The 22,560-nt window shown below is 35.2% G+C and overlaps 1 protein-coding gene across 3 annotated transcripts in view; it reads right to left on the reverse strand.

The window, feature by feature from the left end:
• The window catches only part of MAN2A1 (mannosidase alpha class 2A member 1), a 127,754-nt gene that overhangs the window by 58,551 nt on the left and 46,643 nt on the right, over nt 1–22,560 (reverse strand). For all 3 annotated transcript variants that reach the window (XR_005931556.1, XM_030004495.2, XM_030004497.2), the window contains exons 8-12: nt 16,996–17,173; nt 12,710–12,912; nt 7,048–7,233; nt 5,552–5,666; nt 2,616–2,683 (exon numbers count right to left, since the gene is read on the reverse strand). Coding sequence is in view for 2 of the 3 variants with exons in the window: in XM_030004495.2 (XP_029860355.1) it covers nt 2,616–2,683; nt 5,552–5,666; nt 7,048–7,233; nt 12,710–12,912; nt 16,996–17,173 (750 nt within the window). In the remaining variant the exon portion in view is untranslated. The remainder of the gene's footprint in view (nt 1–2,615; nt 2,684–5,551; nt 5,667–7,047; nt 7,234–12,709; nt 12,913–16,995; nt 17,174–22,560) is intronic.

Raw genomic sequence — 22,560 nt, forward strand, 5'->3', positions numbered from 1 at the left:
GCCTGATCATAAGACCACTTAGTTGTTCTAAGGTGGCAGAGTCACAGTAAGATAACTCTACATACCTATTTCATTGAAATTTACACATTACTTTTCTTTATAAAACTATGGATACATAAAAAGATGGCAACAGGGCACTACACAGAAGAGGTGCAAACATGGGGGGGGAAATGATACCAAATATATTGAAAGTAGCATCTACTTAGAAGCAGTTTGAAAGATACTTCTCAACTACACAACAATCTGGAGCTACTTCGTACTAGAACAATGACCACCGAAAGGGATTTCTTTTTCCTCTTTTCTTTTTTTCCATGTAATCAAGTTGCTCTCCTGTACAGTCTGTCTGATCAGTTTTCACTACTGACTACAGCCTTCACAAGCAGTGAAGGGAACACTTAGCTAAAAAACATCAAACAGGAAAGCTGGATGTGAGAGACAAAAGCATATTACCAACTACTTTGCTGTTGAAAAGTAGGTTAGATTTGAAATGGACAGTATGAACTCAGTAAAACAAGAAAACAATAGGAAAATGATTGACTAATTATTCAGATATATAAAAAAATGTATCTTATGAGCTTCCCATCAGTAGTGTTCCTCTAAATTTATAGGTGACACGAACCAAACTTTTATAAGAATAATCAATTTACAATACAGCTATTTTTAAAAATCTTGACATGGAAATGCAAAACTACAAAAAGCTAAACATTCAGCCAATTAAAGAAAACTAACACCTTGCCAGTTACATTGACTATCCCACATAATTTCTGTCCCACATAATGGTATATTAGAATACCTTAACAGAAAGAAACCTAGAGATTTCATGCTATAGACATGAACAATAAAGATTATTATGAATAGAGGATAACCAAATAAATAAGTTTTGATGAGAATCAGTATTTTTAATCTGCTGATGCCTCAAAATTTGAAATGAAAAATCAGTTTCTGTCTTAGAAGCATCAAACTCTGAAGTTTAAGCACAGTAATCCTTAATGACAAATTTATCAAGCTGAGTTTAAGATTCTACTGAAATTAACATTTCACGTCTTTACCGGTTACCTAGAAAACTCAAATGCACAGTCATAATATTCAGATACTAGATTTAAGCAAAAGTTGCTGTCTCAGCTTACATATCACTTAACACAATGGTAATATTAGTGGAGATTCAGACTACAACCAGAGATAAAGTTAGAAGCCTAGAAAGACTAAGCTCATTTTTATAAGAGACAATAAGTGAACACAGAGATATTCAATTGAAAATCTTAACAACAAATGAAACATGAAGTAGTGTGCACTTAAGGATTGCTTTGAAAGTGTTTCCAAACAGAAAGTCATTACAAAAAAGAGGTTTTCAGGCAGCAATATCAATATTCCCTTGTAATCTTTCTCCTGCCCTTCTCCCTCACATTTTTTTCTTTATTCTATCTCACACAATTCTGATTACACAGTCTTTGGAATATGAACCACATCTTATATGACTGTATGATATCTTCACAGTACATAGACAAGTTAAAATTAGCAATGATCTACCAATGTTATCTTCTTAGTAAGTTAAGACAAGTTCGGAGAACAGCAGCAGGAGGCTGCTAGGTTAATGTTAATTTCAAAACATAAAAGCTTGACAGGTGTATATACTTAATGTACAGCTAAGAGGGAAAAAAAAAAAACCAAACAAATGCCTGAAATGCATAAACACTAAAAAGAGAAAAACTCATTTAGCATACTATGCAGAGAGATAAGTGGAACAGTAGATGCAAACAAAAGGCATATCAGGGGATGGAAGGGGCATGGGGGAAATTTCAACAGCCAACCTAGGCAAGGAAAGCAAAAGCATTAAAGCTATCCTCAAATGGCAAAGAAAGTGAAGATATGTGAGGGGATATTACGATAGTTAGAAGATTTTAGTTAAATAAATAGCTAGGCATCTGAGTTTTTGAACCTTTTGGCCAAGTTTAAGATAATCTATTAACACCTATGTAGCAGTCCAATAAGAGAATAAAATTCCTATTAAAAAAAAAAATAGTACATATGTCTACATGACTGCTCTAGAGACAAGCTTATATTGAAACTACATATACACACAGACATAGATTTAACTTTAGAGGACTGAAGACAATGGAAAGTTGGAGTTAAGAGAAAAACCAGTGTCCTAGTTTATCTTTTACTTGAATATTAAAGATAATGCAGCATTTATATATTGTGATGTTTTAGGCCTTCTAAAAACTATGGTTTTGCTCACAGTGTTAATTGAGCCAAGTGTAATGATGTTTAATTAGAATTTTCTACTGCTGCTCTCAAGCATAACTTATGAAGGATTACAATGCTGTAAAAGCACATAGTAACAGACTACTTTCCTTGCTGCACCTGAATTAGTGGTATGTGAGAAACTTCTACAGTTTTTAAGTGCCGTTTTCTCTTTCAACTAGACATAACAGTATTAGCATAATATGCCAGACTGCATTTCTACCTTTTTTTTTTTTAAATTTTTTTTTTTAAATTTTACCTTTATTTTGAGTGAAAGTTAAAAAAAATGAAATGGCATAAAAACCTACTAGGTGCTGAAAACACACACATTGCTAAAAGAATCTCAGACACTAAGTAATATATAAATAATTTACCTTGGTTGCGATGTCAGCTTTATAACTGTCTTGTGTGGCAAAGAATCTTGGGAAGACTGAACACCATCCTACAAGAGAACATCTTTGAATTTCCTTTTGAATACACTTAAACATATAATAGACGAGCTTTGTCTATTATATGAACTTTATGAAGTACAAAACAATGCCAGCCACCCCATAAACAGAAGCCTGTTTTAGCACGTTACACAGGGCGATGAACCACAAAAGTTCACAAACTAAGTACTTCAAATTGGCAAAAGAAAAAGGGTTAGTTTGACCAATTCACTAAGAAACCTTTGCTTTCATTAAATGTCTCTTATTACATACCATTATAAAATTGTCACACCCATGTTTTGATTTTTGCAAACAAGACTTCAAAATCACCAACTTCCTTCAAATTTTGCAAATACTTATCATATATTTTTATTAACTTTCTCTTGTTATAAATTTACTCTCAGAAACCCTACACTCCTATATATTTATCACAAGGATTTAGTCTTCTGTCAGATCTCATTCTTACCTTATATTGTACATAAAGAAAATTTTCAAAAAACTTAATTTGGGGGGTGTGTACAATTTTTATCTGATATAAACCACTTGAAGAATTGTTTCACAATAGTGATGAATTCTTATTTTTCACTAGTTTCTCTATTTTCTTAAATACAATATGACCCAGGGCTCACTTCCAGTGAGAAAAAGTAGTGACAAGCCATTGCTGTCACTGTTGAGTTAGACTTTAAGTAAGAGAACAGCCAAGCTGTTGATGTATTGTTACATTCCTGTTGGTTCATATAATAGTGATAACTATAGGACTTTGCAACTGAAGTGCAATGCTCCCAGTTCCTCAGAATACTCCAAAACATCCTCAGAATCATGTTTTTTAAATCCAACTATTGCCACTTACATGAAAGTTTTCTTTCTGTACTCAAAGCAATAAGACTAATATTAAAGAATGGTTCAATGGTTGCATAGCTTTACTTTTATAGGTTGGATTTCATCCTATTGGATCTTTCAGGGATCTCTAAGTTTTGTTTTTCAGTGCATTGTCTTCGAAGCGATCTAGTTTTTGTTTCCTTACTAAGGTCGAGTCGGTAAAGCTTACACATGATGTACAAAGTATTCAGTTATCAGCTGAGAAAACAATAATGCTTTTGTGTGTAACTAATAATTAAGAATAGCAGAAACACAGTGTAAGCAGCATCTTTCCGGAATCCTCCCATCATGTCTCATTTCCAAGTTCCTTTTTTCTGGCTTTAAGAAGGGCAATTTTCCCCTGGTTGGACCTACTGTCTACTGGCATGCTGCTACAGTCTTTTATGCTATTCCTTTGACCACGTGTTTTTTCCTTCTTCACCCCTCAAAGACAATAGCCATTTTCAATCTTAAAGTCTTCATCATTTCTCTTTCTCAACTCTCTTGGCATTCATTCTGAATGCCCATCTCTGAACAATTCTTGATCTCAGCTTCCATCAGCCAGCAAAATACCATGATGGTATTTCGAAACAAGCGCCTTTGAACTTTCTACTCGCTCAAGGTTTGCACAAGGATTTTTGTAAATATCCTGAAGTTCTCCCATCAGCATTCTACAAATCCCACATTAAAAACCTTTTGTTGTGGTATCCAAAGCACCATGGGAATATTAGATTTATGAGAACTTTCTTTTTCATCTCTACTTTCACAGTGGTAATAGTGGGTTTGACTTAGTATGCTCCCAGGCAATATTCAGTCTAAACAGCAATTAGTACTTCTACAGTCCAGTGGTATTAATCCAGACTCATAAAGAATAGGAACAATGGAAGCTTAGTAGAATGTAACATCACAACATCCTCCAATATAATTCAGAGCAGAAGTGAAAACTTCATTCCATGAATGACTTCAAAATATTCTTACTTTATGAAGGTGCATATTCATTTTGTTAGCCTTTCTGACCAGGAGAAAAATGGTGTATTTGTGGCACACACCCGCAGGCACATGCATGAAGCATGGATGTATATATTTGTATCAATGTCATAAAATGTATAAAGAACTATTTTAACAGGGTTTGTTTGGTTTTTTTTGGGGGGGGGGGGAAGTTTAAATATATGTGCCTGGAAGAGTAATTCAAGGTATGACACAGCTGGCACATCTAAGCCAGCAGTATGTATGTAATGTTAGTTATGTTAGAGGTGTGAGGTAATCATATAATGAAGACTGTCTTAATCCTGCTATGTTTATGCACAAAGAAATGAAAGCATCTTGTTTGCTCTCTATTCCAGGTGTATGGACTTAGGTAGACTTCCTAAGACTAGCTATCACAGCAGACTGCTTTTGCTCAGAAAGTGAAGAAACTAAGAATTTTGAAAGGAAACAATATTAGCAAGTGTGTTTCTTCAAGGTGCTCCTCACTGTAAAATGGGTCTCAAAATGGTATGTGGGGATCTGTTGCTGACTTTATCATCAGTAGATTCCTGTTTCAAATAATTTCAGCTAAGGAAAAAAGCACGAGGTCTTGTCTACACCTGGTCTTGCAAATTCAGCTTAGGCTTATATTCAGGATGGAAATTTTCCTCTTCCTGCATTTTTTAAGTAATAAGCAAAGTCAAATCACAGGGCTGCATACAGTTATATATTCACTTATCACGTGCATGTCACTGAAGTCACCAACAAATTTATGCCCACAAGAAAATTGGAACACCTGGTTTTACTATGTGCTTCACAAAGTAGAACAAAATAAGCCCGTTTACTTTAGATATGTGGGTTTTTTTCAGCATTAACTGCTTAAGTTTTAACTTTTTACATTCCAATATCTTCAATTAATATGAAGAGTGATAAGTAGCAGATTTTTGAGCAGGTATTAGCAGCAAATTTCATTCCAACTTTTCCCAGGACATTCAAACTGTACTGAAAAGACATAGTTCACATTTTATTTTTGGAGAAAATCAAGAAAGATAGCTCACCATCTTCAGGAATGGAGTTGATGTGTCATAATTATAAGCACCTTTATCCTTCAGGATAAGAATATGAGCAGAGTCAATTATCACTTTCTTCAAGTTCATTATTGAGTGGAAAAGTCTGTTAAAAATTTTAGAGTCTTAGTTTTCAGTTGTTTTTATTCAATATGATAACATTAAAATTTAAAAAGATTAAAGAACTCAAAAGTATGAGTTACAGAAAAATAAATGTAATTTTTAATGTCAATATAGCATGAAATTAAGAAGAGCTAGTTGCAATGAGTCACCAGACTGCAAAATGCAGAAATATTCTGAATTTCATTATATTCCTACCTTGCATACTGAAAATGAGGTACATCCCCACCCCACTGTTATGCTACAAAACCTATACCCTCAAAATACCAGATACATTTTCAAAATGCTAATCTTAGGAAAGTTTGTGGTTTATATGTTTGATTTCCAATATCTATAGCGGAGACAAGCCTGAAACACTGGTCACAGAGACAAAATTGCCTTTAAGCAGGATTAGAAAAACAATCAGAAACACAAAAATTTAAAATTATTACCATTATTTTCATTGCTTCAACCAACACAAGGTTTACAAATTCTTAGAGAGCTGTGTAATTTTATTTGTAAAGTGAAAAAAGCCTTTATTTTACTCTCTCATAACCAAGTGCATTGCACATGTTTATACCTTGATTATACCTATGCTTTAATAGATAAAAAATTAATAAATTTATGGAATTTAAAAATACTTGTCATGAATGCAGTAGTTTAAACCGAGAAAGAGTATTTTAGAGGCATTTAAAACAATAACTTATTGAATTGACATGCTCTACCATCACCTACCTTAATTAATCAAATTTGCTAGTGCTTAATATTTCAATGTGTTACAATTTTCTGAACAAATGCATAATTAAAGCATATGTCTACATACAGACATACATATATATGTCATACACTCTTCTTCAAAAAATTCCACAAAGTAGCTAGCAGAGTCATTTGTCAATACTGAGAAAGCAACTACCCACCAGACATAACAGCAATGAACAACAACAGACAAATTAAGTAGAAGATTGGCAACATGAAGAAGATTTCCCACATTGAAGAAAAGCTGGTTACAGAGGGTGTAGGATTTTCCAAGGAATATATGCTTAAATTAGCATGTCTCTTGATCATTGCTTAGCACAGGCAGATACAAAATGTTCTATACAATAGTTACCACAGAAAATAGCTCTGTTATTACAGAAGTCTGAGTATTGAGTCTACCTAGCTTCTTTTGAACCTCAGAAATTTTGTTTGAACATCAAATTCTTACTTTAGATGATTAAAACATATTTCGTAAATGGAGAGTATGGGTAATCAAATCCACTTCTCCTGTAGAGCACCACTACACTTTCAGAACTATGGTGCTAGCTACAGCAAATCTGTATCTCTGGAATAAATACTTCTGTTTTAAAAAAGCAGAGAGTAATTAAGTTTATGTATTTATAATAAATTACCTAGTGCCATAATCCACAACTACCCAATCTTTAGATGTTCCTGTAATAGCATCATGATGCTGAAAGAGTCCAAGGTTCCTCCTAGCTTCTGTTAGCAATTTATAGTTATCCACTGAAGGAAATACACTCATCTTCTCAGATTTACTGGACTGTACTAAAGCCAAGGAGTAGAGGATTTCAGCTGCCCTGGAATTACAGAGAAGAATCAAATATTTATACAGGTTTAGAAAGCAAAAAGGAACACATATTTTACCTGAAGAATAAACTGATGTTTTTACATCTTTTCTCATGCCTAGTTCTGCGAGTTCTTTAAAACTTAATCTTGTATTTTCAGCCTGTTTCTAGATTCAAACAGTTAAAAATCACTGCTGCACTTCATCATCAACTAGTTTTCCACCTGGTAAGCTTCCTGCAAGGCTTCAGTGATGGAAAATAGAGCTTTAAAATAAAAATAAGACAGTACATAGTAACATACCATTTTCACAAATGCCTGAGATATACAGATCTGATCTTAAAATGATACAGTAAGGAGACACACAATTCCCATTTCAAAAAGGAACTTATTAAATAAATAAAATTATCTTACAGAAATCTATCAATCTGTACACTCTATATAATAACTGTTCTGCTATTTGTACTTCAAGCAAACTAAATTCTCCTAAAGGCTTAGGTAGTTCCTGCACCTGCTCACTATACGTTCACCTGAATTGTGAGAACACTGGATTCAAAAACCTTAGACTGAACAGAATGCAGAGCCCTTCTCTCCTACTTCATATGCAAGAGCCTTACACTAAAATATTACCACTAGGCTCTCACTTGGTTTATGAGAATCTATATTTATTTTACAAAAAAAAAAAAAAAAACCAAACCAAAAAACCACCCAAACCTATAATTGCCAATCATTATGAATATCTGACTAACAAGGATGCCTGTAGAAATTCTGGGAAACCATCTGTTAACTTTTGTTACTGTCTCCTATTCCTAAAATGTTACAGTTCTGTTTCTGTAAGTCTGAAAAGTGTCAGATTCCTTTTCAAACTTTATTTGAGTTTAATGAATGTTTCTCAAGTGTCTGAAGAAACCAGGAATATACAGGTTAATGTTATAAAAAGCAAAGAAAGCAAAATAACATATGTTCTCGAAGCAAATGTAAAACTATCTCCTAAGCATGTAAATAAAAAATTTTAAAAAAATTTTAAAAAAGGAAAATACATTAACTTTCACATTTACCCAAGCTGTTCATGAGTGCATGTGTTCAAATTTAAACTAGGTACAACAACAAATTTTAAGATCTTTCTCAGCTTGGGTTTACAGACTGTGCATTGGTTCTAACTGTTAACATGAAAAATACCTTTGGATTCAGTTTGGTCTCTTTGTCTTTATGCATCACAGGTGACAATTATGTAAAAACTGCAAGCAGCATGTGTCAAACTAAACTAAAAGGTACACTGTACATATAACAGCTCAATTCATTTTCATATTGTCAATATTTGAGGAATAGGATGAGATTTTGCTCTTACAGGTAAGATAGCTGCTCAGAAGCTACACATAAAATCAAGGTGTTAAAAGTTGTAATTCTTTTTTTTATTACTAATGCACTTAAGCTTAATGGCTGTGATTTTGATGTTGCTTAGTGCAAATTCCTACATCTATGCATTCCTCCTACTTTGCTCGATTACAGCTTAACTTGAAAGGAAAACAAGTATATTGTAGTTAAAAAGGCATCAGATGCACAATGTAGTGGTTAAACCCTGTCTGAAAGTGTTTTACCTTTTTTAAAAATTTTACTTAGCCACTAAACACTGACCCAACTGTAGCTATGATGTAGAGAAACACAAAAAAATTTCAGTCCTCAAAATACAGGTTACATTTTCCTCCCCAAAGTCCACCTCATGTTTTTTTTTTTTTAAATAGGGAAATACATTATTAATAAACAAGGTTAACAATCTTGAAACCGAAAGAAATAACATTAAAATGAAGCTGTATAGTAAATACATTTTCAGCTCTTACTGATTCCAGAACATCACTTTAAATCCATTTTGTCTATAAGGAACACTTGGAACTCTTTTGCCTTTCAGAAAAATAACTGATTCTGTTTTACAGATCCATTCAGCACATAGGTCTCCTAAATGCAAAATTTTCCTTTCAAATCTCAATATTATTCTAAACATTAGAATGGTTCAGTGGTCACAGATGAAAGACACTCAGAAGTGAAACCACAAGAAACATTGTATTAGAGAACACTTCGACTTATAAATAAGCATTTGCCTCTAATATCTTTCCACAAAAGCTGTATAAAGCCTTGGTTTTCTCACCTCTATTTCAAACCACTGCAGATTACCTCAAGTAGTCACCACAGATTTTCCGCTTTGTTGTAATTTGTCACTGTATCTCTACCTGGTGGGATACTGCAAATAGACCACAATTTGCTTCACTGACTGCTCAAAGACTACACTAGGTTACCTTTATGTCCACTTTTTATGTAACCTAAATAAAAAATAAATAATTTTTGCAAGAGTTTCTGAAATCTCAAGATGTCTTTTCTATCCATCTGTGCAGTAAGAAGTATCACTGTAGCTTTTGTCCTGCTTCTGAATTACTTCAACAGTCTTTTTTGCAGACTTCCCATAATTTTTCCCTGATTATATCTGCAAAGAAAGAAATCACAGAATGTGTTCCTAATTTGTCCCCAGCTATGCTGTTGTTCTTTACATTTCTCCATTATGACATTAAACAAACTTCTGGTCACTGATTTCATCATCCTTCAAACTACTTCAATCCATCCATCTCTCACTTCAAATAAAAAAATTCACTTATGTCTCAAATCAGCATTGATGCCAATCTCCATTACAAAATCCCTAAACTTTCATGCACTTTCTTTAATCCACAACCCCAAAACATTTTAAAAACAGGAAAAACCCAAACCACCACCTCTTTTCTTGCTTAAATGGCCAGCCTTCATAGCAGGTCCTGAGGCTGAACACTGTTTTCTGGCTATTAAGTGGAGTGAAGTACTTCTTAATCCTGGTACTGCTGGAAATTAAAAGCATTCATCCTTGGTAAAGAATACACACACATACGTATTTATCTTCCGTTTATGGTTCATTCCTCCACATACATATATATACATACGCATATATATGCACACTAGGTAGTTTTAAGTTAGCTCAAAAAGAACTATGGAAAATTTAATCATGAGGTTGAGGTGATCGTGTTATTAATAAAATATGATCATAATGTATTTCCTCTGACTTTAAAGAAAATCAAAAATAAAAGACAAAACCCACAATTCTGCTGTTCTCACAGCTAATATGCCATCCTTGAAGATTCTCCAGGTCTCTAAAAACAAAACTGCCAAAAACCCTGATATTAAATTGACAAGAACATATCTGTACATTTTGTTCTTACATGCTATTCACAGAGGATAACAAAGGATGAAAAACTTCCCAGGTACATTTTTAGAAACATGCTTTGTTTTAATTCAGAAGACTGAAGATTTAGTTTTCTTCCAGAGATTTTTTACCTGTAAGTCTAGCACCCTTTTCAGAAATTAATGGTAATTGAAATTCTTGCATGAAGGAATCTTTTAACAGTGTAAAATTTGTAAATACTAAAAATAAACTTGAAAGCAATTAATTTGAAGTTTTCTGCAACCTAAGTAATAAAAAAACAGAAAAATGACAATAAAGTAAACACACTTAAAAATTTTGAGAAAAAAGGCTATGATAAAGCTAAAGGAAAATTAAATCCTTGGTGCATTTTAACGAACAGAAAGGAATTTAGGCAAAATAAAACAAAAAAACAATTAAGTGTGGAATTCAACTTATAAGGACATCATCTGACCTGTTTTCTATACATCTTGACTTTTCCAATAGCAGCATTAAACAAGGCTGTTTTCACTGAAAATCAAAGATTCTTATGATAAACTAGGTAATGAGAACAGAGCTAATTAGTATTTATAATGTTGATACAGTAAGTAAAAAATAAAAAGCTTCTAAGAAAATCATATTCCTAGCGATGCTTGATGTTCTATCTGTAAACTATTTCTGTATAGTTGTCAAACTTCCTAATTATTGTTAGCCTTACAAATGCCCTCTTTGTAATCTTCTAACATTCTTGGTTTTGTACATAAGTTAACACTTGTAACATTCCAAAGTTCTGATTAAAACACTGCGGAAGTCACTCTTCTAATAACTTCTCCTTACTATATTATTTTTACATTCTTCTGCCAAAGGCATCCTAGCCTTGCTTTTTGTCATTCCTCTCAGCTTCCATCGTCTTCTCCTTCCTGACAGTCTTTGGCTTCCTTCCTCCCTGCTTTCCCATTTGTGAAACTTTTTTCCTTGCTGGTCAATGCAATGCCTTCAAAGTGATGTTACATTGTCTCTTCCCTAACACCTTTCTATTCTCAGGCCCTTGATCTCTCTTCTCCTTGAACAGTTCTTAGTCTTTCTATGGCTTTCATTTCTTATTCACTAATTTTCTTGATTTCCTCAGGTCTCTCACCTGTATTCTTAGAGTGCAGAGAGAAGGCTAGAAAAAGCCACTTTCATCACAGGAAAACATACTAGAGATCACAGAGTAGCTTAGCTGTGTCCCAAGTCTACTTTACCAGAGTAAAGACTTGATCCTTGGAAGAACAAAAACAAATTCTGCTAGATATGGAAGCTTTTCTTCTGAAACATACTTGTATCTACCTCCAAAACGCTACTTTTCATGCTCCCAAAATGCTACTTTCCACACCTTTCTTGCTGCCTCCACTACTGCAGCAGCCATTATGACACAAAAAAAATTGGCAAGAAATCCTTAAGGATGGATTTCTCATCATTACAGAAGTTCTCCAGCACAAAAAGGTCTGAACAGCATGTAGAAGGACTACAATAGGTGTATTTTAAAGGGTCCCTCCAGAAGACAAAAAGTGTCCTTTGACCAATGATCCTTGGAAAAACTATCTTTTGGAAACAGAGTTTCCAAGTTTTGACAATAGATTAAATGTCCAGGGTTTGTATCATAGGCATCCGTCCCAGATTTCTTTCTGGAGCCTTAAAATACAGTTAAATCATTTTACAACGTGTCTTATCTACAGCTGCTACAAGGGAGAACCACTTAAATACTCCATTACCAAAATTCAGCAATACGTTTTTCTTTAAAGAAGATGTAAACACTTTTCAGCAGAGCAGTACCTTATAATCTGACATCACTCGGCACACAATATTCCTGACTACTTCTCAACTGCCTCTAACAACCCTTGTAAAATTCACGCCTTTGTATTTCTCTCTAAAAGAGTTCACAGTATAGTCATAATGATAGGTTGATCTGACAGCTACCCAAATGCAATACAGAAATAAAAAGCATACTACCTGCTATTTTCATGGAATCAGGACTTGTTGATCACTTGAATACTATTTTAGACAACTTATTTGTTTTAATGGAAAAGATATCATTGTATTCTGTGAATTTACTAAAAAACAGGTACACCAACAAATCCTTGTAACAAGAACTACATTTGGGGGCTGTTTAGACTACCCTTATTGTAAGTAAACTTAAACTGTGCATTTCAAAATCACTTTTCCGTCTGTCCAATAGATTTAGAGTACTTATACATTCATCTCTCCCGTGTGCCAAGACATATGTTATGAATTTACTGGATGGCAGTATTTACCGTAAGTAGGATTCCAGGACTCTATCCAGTCGTTTATAGAAGGGTCGTGATGTAAAGTATCCACTCCAGTAATGATGATCTCTGTCTGCATAGGTGAAGAAGTCTCCACTTAAAACAGGGAAAAATGAATTGCTCCTCCTTTCACCCAAATTGCTTTCTTTGCGCAGAGCTTCAAAGTAATCTGATAAGGTTCCAAACTGGGCCTGAATGAAAATTAAAATTACTATAACATAGGTCCATTTTCTTTATTTAGACATACGAAGAGAATGAATATGCTTGGTTTCATATACATTTCAGAAATATGCCAGTTTTCCAGCAGAATTATAGCAGAAATACTATTCTAAAGAGCTTTAAAGTTTCCCTGCACACTTTTCAGACAAGCTGAACAGCTCTTCCAAAAGCACTTCAACTTCATTTCAACTCAGTACAAGAAAGACATGGAGCTGTTGGAGTGGGTCCAGAGGGGGGCCACAAAAATGATCAGAGGAATGGAACACCTCTGCTATGAGGAAAGGCTGAGAGAGTTGCAGTTCTTCAGCCTGGAAAAGGCAAGGCTCCAGGGAGACCTTATAGCAGCCTTTCAGTACTTAAAGGGGGCTTATAAGGGGGACAGACTTTTTAATAGGGCCTGTAGTGACAGGACAAGGGGTAATGGTTTTAAACTGAAAGAGGGTAGATTCAGACTAGACATAAGGAAGAAATTTTTTATGATAAGGGTGGTGAAATATTGGAACAGGTTGCCCAGAGAGGCTGTAGATGCCCCATCCCTGGAAACATTCAAGGTCAGGTTGGATGGAGCTCTGAGCAACCTGATCTAGTTGAAGATGTCTCTGCTCATTGCAGTGGGGGTTGGACTAGATGACCTTTAAAGGTCCCTTCCAAGCCACATCATTCCCTGATTCTATGATTCATGAAATATCAAACACTTTTTTTTAAGTATAAATCAGTATTTAAAGTACAAACTAAATCTTGACAAATAAGCAAAGCATTCTTCATGTCTTATGAGTAAGTCTCTAATATATGAGTTAAGTAGTATCTCAATATTATTTAAGTAGATGTCTGGACTAAGTAAGAAACTTCATGGAATGCAACAAAAACATAGTTGTCTTAATCTTGCATTTTCAAAATTAACTCTGTTTTGCTCCAGATATCCAACATGTGCTTAACCAAAGATGACAGCTGATCAAAAAAAATAGCATTTGCTTTCAGAAGCTGGTTTTTCCAAAACTATATACAAAGAAACTGTGTTTAGAGATATAACATGGAGGAGTTAAAAAAATTCCTTATCTTCTGGTCATTTTTAAAAATGCTCAGACAAATAAGGCAATAACAGCCCTTTACAGGATACAGGGTACAGGACAGTACCCTCAAGCTTGAGGTGTACAAAAAAAGGGGGGAATAAAAAAGGGAGAGGGACTGATGTCAATGTTGCCAGCACTGAGAGATGTTAAAGAAGACACAGATGGCAAACTGGATTTTGAATGAGAGTGGAAAAACAATTAATGAATGTGGGAACAGTACAGAAGATCACATTACCACAAGTATCCTCACAATAAACTATAATGATAATTCTTGAAATTTAAATTAAGTCACTTTTTAAAATTTATTTTTAACAAGCATACAAATTAACATGTTACAATTTGCAACACCAGAAAACAAGTTTTTAGTAAAAATCTTTTAAAAGTGACTTGGAATATAAGGACTACTACTGTGACAATGAAGATATGCTATTTGAACATTTCAAAAACCAAACCAAACCAAACAGTATTCACTCTTCAAAATCATTCAGAAGATCCAAGTATGTTAGGTGGTTATGGTATGATAACTTGCCACTTTGAATGGCAGTAAAGCAGAGAAAGAGACATATTGCCACAGAAATCCCAATATTAGTGATCCCTGCCTTACCAGGCACTTCTAGGACACCTGGCCTTTTCCCTCACTATCACAGACAACCTACAAGACAGAATTCAGAAGAAAAAAAAAAAAACAGTGGACCAAGAGAAATCAGGTATAGACAACCTCCCTTCTGTATGCTAGGTTACATCAGAGGAAGAAAACGTCAGCAGAGGAACCAGCAAAGTTGAAGAAAACTCATTCTAATGTCAGGTGAGTGGAAACAGTGAAATAAACTGGTAGACTCTTCTACTGGCATAAAAAAAGTCTCAGCTTAACTTATGCATAATAGATGTAAAGGCAATCTCCAAATGGGAGGTTAAACTCCCTCAGAGCAAACCAGCTATCTTTTACAATAATCTACCACATACTTTTAGGACCGTAGAATAGTTGCTGGCGTGAGAATCTCAATGCTAACAGACACCACCAGAAAAACATCTCAAATTTATCTGAAAGGGCAAATCTCTCATAAGATCAGAAAGGCAGAGTAGGCAGTCCCTTGTGTAAGTAGTAATATCCTAGGCATCTCAGCACTTAAGGAAGAAATGTGGACTCTTTATATAATCTAGGTTCTTAGGAAGCTGAGCATGACCCCCTACTTGCCTGTGGAGTTACAGTCCACTGTGGAAAGTGCAGCAGAGTGCGAAAGTTCTCCACCTAAGCTCATATTTCCAAGGATAAATGACATCAGTTTTATAAAAAAAAAAAGAAACAAAAAAAACCCAAACACACTCCCCTCCCCTCCAAAAAACAAACAAGAAAAAAGAAAAACCCAAAACAAAACCTAAAAAAGAGGGAGAAAGAAAAAAAACAACTAACTAAAATGAAAAGGAGACACACTCCAGGGCCAACAGTGCTCCAGCTGAGCAAAGAACCCTAGGCACAAAGTAGCTGAATGAGAGGATGGCATATCTTTTTATCTGGGTATTAAGAAGCAGAAAAAGGGTTGGATACTTCTACAAGGGCCCCAAGGGCTAGTGTGATTCCCAAGGCTTTAATCCAGGTGGGCAAGCCAGGGCTAATGAAGTAGACTTCTAGAGTACTTGACAATGGGCTGAGCAGAACCTTTCAGATAAGGAACTTACAGATGCCTCAGGACAGGAGTGGTCCTTGAAGAATGACCTCAGAATTAGAACCTTCAGGTTTTGTCCCAGAGAAGAAATCATCCAGCCCAGGTTAGTAGGAATGGAGACTACAGAAAGTATGCTGCTTTTAGTAACCAAAGAGTAACTACCTGCACACTATATCCCTTTTTGAGGGGAGTAAAGCTGGTGATAGCAGCAAGCTTTAGATTTAAAAGATGGGCTGTAGATTTAAAAGATGTAAAAGAGTATTCTGCAGGTCCGTCTCCCCCCACTAAGACACAGCAGGCATTCACATACATCATGTCACCCACATCCCATAAGAAACATGCAAAATCCAGCTCTCAAACAAGCTGTGATCCCAAGAGATCATCTTTCTTATGCAGAACGCAAGTCCAGAAGTCAGCAGGAAGAACTAACACACTATAGGCAGTACTCAAATCTGCAGTTAGAAGAATGGGGGGAGGTCTCAGAAAAGGTGAGGGGGAAAAAAGATGCACACACAAAAAACGTATGAAAGAGACCAGATCAGGTTTAAAAAGTCTAAATGTGAAAGCAGCAATAGTGCTCTCTCATGTGATACCCAAGAAAAAACAAGTTTGTGGTCCCCTATTTCTTATTCCCATGCTGAAAGATGATGAAAACTTGTCTGAGTACAGAGAACATCTACAGTACAAGAAGTGTCTAAAGTACTCAGCTTAAACATTAGAATGTATCAACATGTATATTAACACTCAATTAATGATTTAAAGTGATATCTCATCTGATAATTGTGTTAGTATATTCACTCCTTTTGTAGCCAGGTCCATCTCTTAGATTTTATTGTATTCAACAACATGTGCCAGCAATGACGCCTCTTAGGATTTTTTGTGTTTGTTTTGGCATATAAAACCAAGAGGACCCAAGAAAAGCAACAAAATTTGCTTGAACTTCTAATATGAAAATACAATATTTTAAACAACAAAGCCAGCGAGCCTGAAATAATAATGCCTGAAGCCTGTGAAAACAAGAGTACTAAGAAAACAAGCAAACCTAATAGCTGTTCTCTAAAATGATCTATTTTGGATACTTTTTATAGTTTTCAAGCAGATATTGTTAATAGCAAAGTTTCTGGTTTGGAGGGAGAGGAGGTGGTAAAGTTTAAAAAAATGTAATCTGCCAAGATAAACCAATCTGCTGTTAAATAATATACAAAACTCCACAGTTTAAATAAAAAAAAACAGAAACAAACCACAACTTTTTTCCATGAAGAATCTCAAAATACTGAGAAATACTGTTTTCTCCACAAACCAGAAAAAGTGTTGTATTTACCTTAACATGCCACTCAGGATGAGAATTCATATAGTCAAACAGCTTCTGATAATTCTGGTACTGTTGATCCCATTCTGAGCTCTCAGCATAGCGGAAATCATCCCCTAGTGGAGCCAACAGAACTTTAGTACGGAAAAGCTTTGACTTCTTTCTGTATTGATCTAAAATCATCCAAGCCCTTGAGGGGGGGCAGGGGGAGGTGGGAAAAGCAATGTAGAAAACAGAAAAATAAAAGTCAGCATTTGATGAAAAAATTCTTAGATATCAAGTTGTGCATTAGGGTGACCCTAAACAAGACATACAAAACTCTGCTGTCTCATTTTGTAACAAAAAGCTGGATGCAATTCCCACCACTGGGACACCACATTCAACCTACTATTGTTGCAAACACTATGTTAATTAAATCCTCCAATAAGCTTATCAAGCTCCATCTCAAACAATAGGCCAGTCTGCATCAATTTGTTCCTGTGCCAAAACTAACCTTCAGTTTAAATTATGTTTACCTGCTTTTTATTTAGATAACAATCCTAATCCTCTCCAGCCCTTATTTACAATAATAAGCAAGCTCTTCTCATCCCCTCTGGTAATTCCCTTGGATACTTTGCTTCATATCTTCATGTCCTTGTCAGAAAAACTGCCCATATATTAATCTTTGAGGAATTCCAGCCTCGCAAAAAAACCAAACCAAAACAAAAAACCACACACATTCTGGAGGAACTTCACTACTAACAATCACTGTTCCCCCTTCAGCCAGTTTCTTACTTGTCTTAGAGCCAGCCCTCTTAAGCTTTAAACACATGCCTTGAAAAATTAAACCCACTGCTTTTCTGCTTTTGGCCTTTAAAAATAACCAACAAAACCCCCACACTTGCATACACAGAAAAAAGGCAGTAAAATTATCCTTTGGGACCTACTAACTCTTTGGTGGGTAAAGTATCAGTTCATTAAGCTGCAATGTATTACAAGTTACAAGTCTGATGTTTGGGTTACTGAAAGGGTCCATTCTCTCCACTCCCCACCCCTCCCCATCACTATCAAAATCTTCAGATGCTGATCCTCTCTAATTAAAGTTATGGAAATAATGTTAGTAGGGAGTATAAACTATAGTAACATATTTAAGAAAACAGGAGTACAAATGACAAAGTTTTGAAGAGAAAATAGCAGCAAAAAAGTGATTCCAGTGAGCTCTTTGTTTCTACAAGTCTTTTTAATAGGTGGTTTAATCAACTTTCATCTCATACTCTTGAAATTTGTTATATCAACATTTATGTGAGAATTGAATCTAGTCCAATATATTTGAAACCCGTATTTCTTTGACCAGCAAGTCAGAATTTATTTGTCTATCAGATTATAAAAGTATTGAGTAAACACAAGGTCTGACTGTATTCTGGAGGGAGAAAGGGGGCACAACATCTTTAGTTAAGAATCTACGTAGTTCTGCTGAGACTAGAATAGACCTAACTAGTGGCTTCACCCCCCTGGCCCCTGTCTATAGTTTGATTTATAGTTCAGATTACCAAGTATTTATGCTTGAATCAGTATTTTCCATGACTTTCAACAGGTTGCCATTTTAAACATAAAGACTTCCTCTCCTAACAGAACAATTGGCACAACACAAGACTTTGTAATTCTACCTTCTAAAAAGTCAGCCTAACTCAAATTTTCCACACGCAGCCTACAGTTGGCAACATACTTTATTTTAGAACCTCTTGAAAAATACAGGACTTCAGGAAACGTTACAGTTAACGGGATATTTGACTGTGACATCTCTCTTCAAAGTCCTCCTTTAGTTTCTTTTCAAATCTACTGCAAAATTCATCAGTGTTGCTGTTCTCCCTCTCTTCAAAGTACTCAAAACTGTAGGATTATTAGGTGTTTTTAAGGGGGCAGCAGGATCTTCCTCTACTGCAAACCAGTTTCAATTGCAAACACACCAAAGAAAAATTAGATGTCTCAAGTCAGGTATATCCTCTAGTTTCGCTCATATAACTTTCTAAATCACTATTTCATACAGGAGTGAGAAACAGTCAGCAGAAAGCCCCAGACAGAATTTGCTGAAGATGAAAAATACTTCTGGAGGAAAAAAAAAAAAAAAAGATTCCACTGAGTCTCACCAATGCTTCCCTCCTCTGGTTCCCCAGCAAGACAGTATTAGATACATTTTGATACATGTTTATCCTGCCTACCTGAATAAAATTTGAAAACAAAGAGATCAGTCATGAAAAACTTTTTGTACCACTGTAATTATGGATATAGCGTACCAGCAGCAATTTCATTTTAATGGCTTAAAAAAAGCCCAAAAATTTGGTTTATACAATCAAAAGTTCTTGGAATTGTACACAAAACACATTATGTAGTTCTCAGTATTCAGAGCAACCCTAAGTGCGCTCTTCGTTGGCAACACTGAAGTATATCAACATTGTGAGTAACAGCACCAACAATATTTTTCACCTTTCTTTGGGAAGCTTTCAGATTATCACTGAATGCTTAAGACGCTTCACAAATGAAAAAAAACCCTTCGTATCACAAGTGTGTTCTTTTGCCACAAAAATTCCAAGTATTTGGCTAAAACATATCAAAACAATTAATGTGGCTAGTTTTGCCCCTTCCTACATCAAAGCAGGAGAAGCAGTCGCCACCCAGAGTCTGTGGGAATCAGAAGAAATTTTGCAGCAGCTATAGCGAGTCCTATGTGACAGGTTTGACAGTGGTCATGGCTTCACAGTCTCTACTACTTCAGCCCATACAGCACATGAAGCATTACGGACTCACTCTTTGCTCAGTTATCACAACTAGAAAACAAAACCATTTGATGGATTGGCAATTTTCTATTCAGGTAATTTTGTGGAGGAGATAGCTATACAGACAGTATGAGTACTTCCCAAGAGCGTGATCTCAGATTCTTGGGGTTGGCAATCACAAACATTAACAACCAATGCCACATCAGCAATGTAATTCTGAACACCAGTTGCATGTTGTACAAGATGACCAATGATAAAGAGAAAAAAGCTGAAGGGTAAAATTGGACTCTTGAACAGTAGGGAGTGAAGTGGAAAGCCCATTTTCTACTCGTTCTCTGAAGCGCATACCTTGCAGTACAGATTCTTTCCTACTTCCATGCATGGGAGAGAGAGACATACACAAAACAAGCTATGCTTCCTCTTAACAAAACAACTTATTCCCATTCAAGGAAAAAAAAAAAAACAAACAAACAAACCAGCTGTTTTTTCTTGCTAGTGTGAAAACCTAGAACTTCAGTATCCAAACACATGGACAAGAATGACATTGCAAAACACGGCAAGTGCAACAGCAACCTTTAACCTAAGTGGTCATGAAGTGTAATTAAACAAGTACAGGCTTTCAATTAGGCTGCTGTTTCATTCTTTCCTACCAAATCCCAACTAAAGTGGCAAGGCAATGATAAATCCAACAGCTACTCGTCTTAAGTTTTCAATTCAATATCTCTTCAGTATATATGTATGGCCATAATAGTACTGAAATCAAAAGCAACTGTCCCAGCTGAGTATTCAAGATATATGTTCAATTTGTTTTGTTGCAGCTTTAGCATTGAAGAAAGGTCAGTGATCTAAACCTTGTCTCTAAATCAATCAAGTGTGTATCAAATACTTTTTTTCACATCCATGTAGTGTAGATTTCCTGTATTTTTCCAGCCTTAAAAAACAAAGCAAGCAGAGATGAGAGACAGATTAATTAGTGTGCCACAAACCTTTTAACCCTGGAAAGCTTATGACGTAAAGATAAGTTTTCCAATTACTTCTGGATCTCATACTTCTCATCATAACAACTGTAAAACTTGTGTTGTAACAGAGGTCAGATCAGGGAAGTTTTTGGTTGCCTACTATATTCCAACCTTTTCTTCGTCATAAAACATGAGTAGTGTTTTTAGCATTCTCCAGCAAAACAGTACTTCCCACGTTTTAGTGGATTTATTTCAAACTACACTCTCAAAGTATGGTTCCTCTGTTCCTTCTGGTGTTCCAAATGTAAATAATCCAGGCTCCCAACTCAAAGACCCTGTGTTAGTTTTACTTTTCCCATAGGTATTATCTACCATACTGCTGTTTCAACTCTGTTAGACACGAAAACTGTTTTTATCTACCAAAAACTGATGCAAAAGATTAAGTTTCAGAGACCATACTGAGATGATGATCTCTTCAACTTGATCATACATTCACTACATACCTGCCCCATTTCTTTATTCTTTGATTTCATATGACATGGTGAAAGAACCGTTTCTTTGACAAGGTCTAATTTAGATCATTATGCAAAGGCTGCATCTTGAAAGTGCAGGGATAAATTAAGATCTAATTAAAAAACAAAAACCTTAAAAAGCATTCTGAGCAGGCTCTCTACATTATATTTATAGCCTATATGTTCCAGGTATTTGTTAAACAAGCTCTTACTCTTCTACAAATATTTGTCTCAGCTAATTAGGATACATATTCAAGATTTTTCTTTTTACAACTTAAAGACACATGAGCTTTCCTTCACATTTGATCAGCACTGAGTGCGTCATAATGATTCTTCTATTAGCTATCTCTACTGTTCTTCTGTCACCTTCAGCTTTCATTTTTCCACTTTTCAAAAAAATGACTCTCCTATCATCATTCCAATTTCTAACTTAAAATATGACAATTGTGATGTATTCTGTTTTATTTTAGTTTTATCTTTGCTAAAATTTTGTAATTGAATTTTACTGACAAAGTGAAGTTTTCAAGAAGCTTGGCAAAATTCATAGTCAGAAAAAGGACGTGCAGACTTGACATGTAGACAATCAATGCATCACCATCACATCATCACTTCAAAACTTCAGCATCAAGACTAGAACCAAAAAGGCACCCTGCCATACTTAATATATTTGTTATACTCAGCAATTTGCAACAATTGTAAACACCTACCTAAATTTCTATCTCTTGAACTTGGGGATGGTTTGAAGGCCTGAAGATAGTAACAGGACCATACAATACAATCTTTTTCTGGAAAACATTTTAGTAGGTCTATCTTCCCTTTTTTTTTTTTCCTTTTTTTTTTTTTCCCCCGTCTTCCCAAAATTGAAAAGTAGTTTTGTAAAACTCTAAACTTGATTCTTACCCATGGCAAACCAACTCAGTGTTTCTATTTGAAAAATAGAATTGAGGTTAATATGATTTCCCCCCCCCTCCCCGGACCTGTAAAGACATAGGACTCAGAATTACTTTAAGTGTCCACTTCAGGAAACCTAGGCCACAGATTGCCACGTTTTGCAAGGATATGCCACGGAAAATATCTCGCCATTTGCAGTTACAGCATACTACACCATGCTGTCCCTGAAGTCTTCCACTGGCAGGAGACAGTTCACTGTATATTCATAAAATTCACAAAAATTACAGTAAACCAGTAACATGACTATAATCAGATTACTACATTCTGCCTAGCATTCAGAGATAGTAATAGACTCATGTATCATGAATTAAAAAGAAAAAAAATTAATGCATCTTCCTTAATTATAACCTATCTTCAAATTTCACTGTAAATCAAGTTCTGAACTTATAAGCAAACACTGGG

The sequence above is a fragment of the Aquila chrysaetos genome, chromosome Z, assembly GCF_900496995.4.
Source record: "Aquila chrysaetos chrysaetos chromosome Z, bAquChr1.4, whole genome shotgun sequence".
In the NCBI taxonomy this organism is placed as follows: domain Eukaryota; kingdom Metazoa; phylum Chordata; class Aves; order Accipitriformes; family Accipitridae; genus Aquila; species Aquila chrysaetos.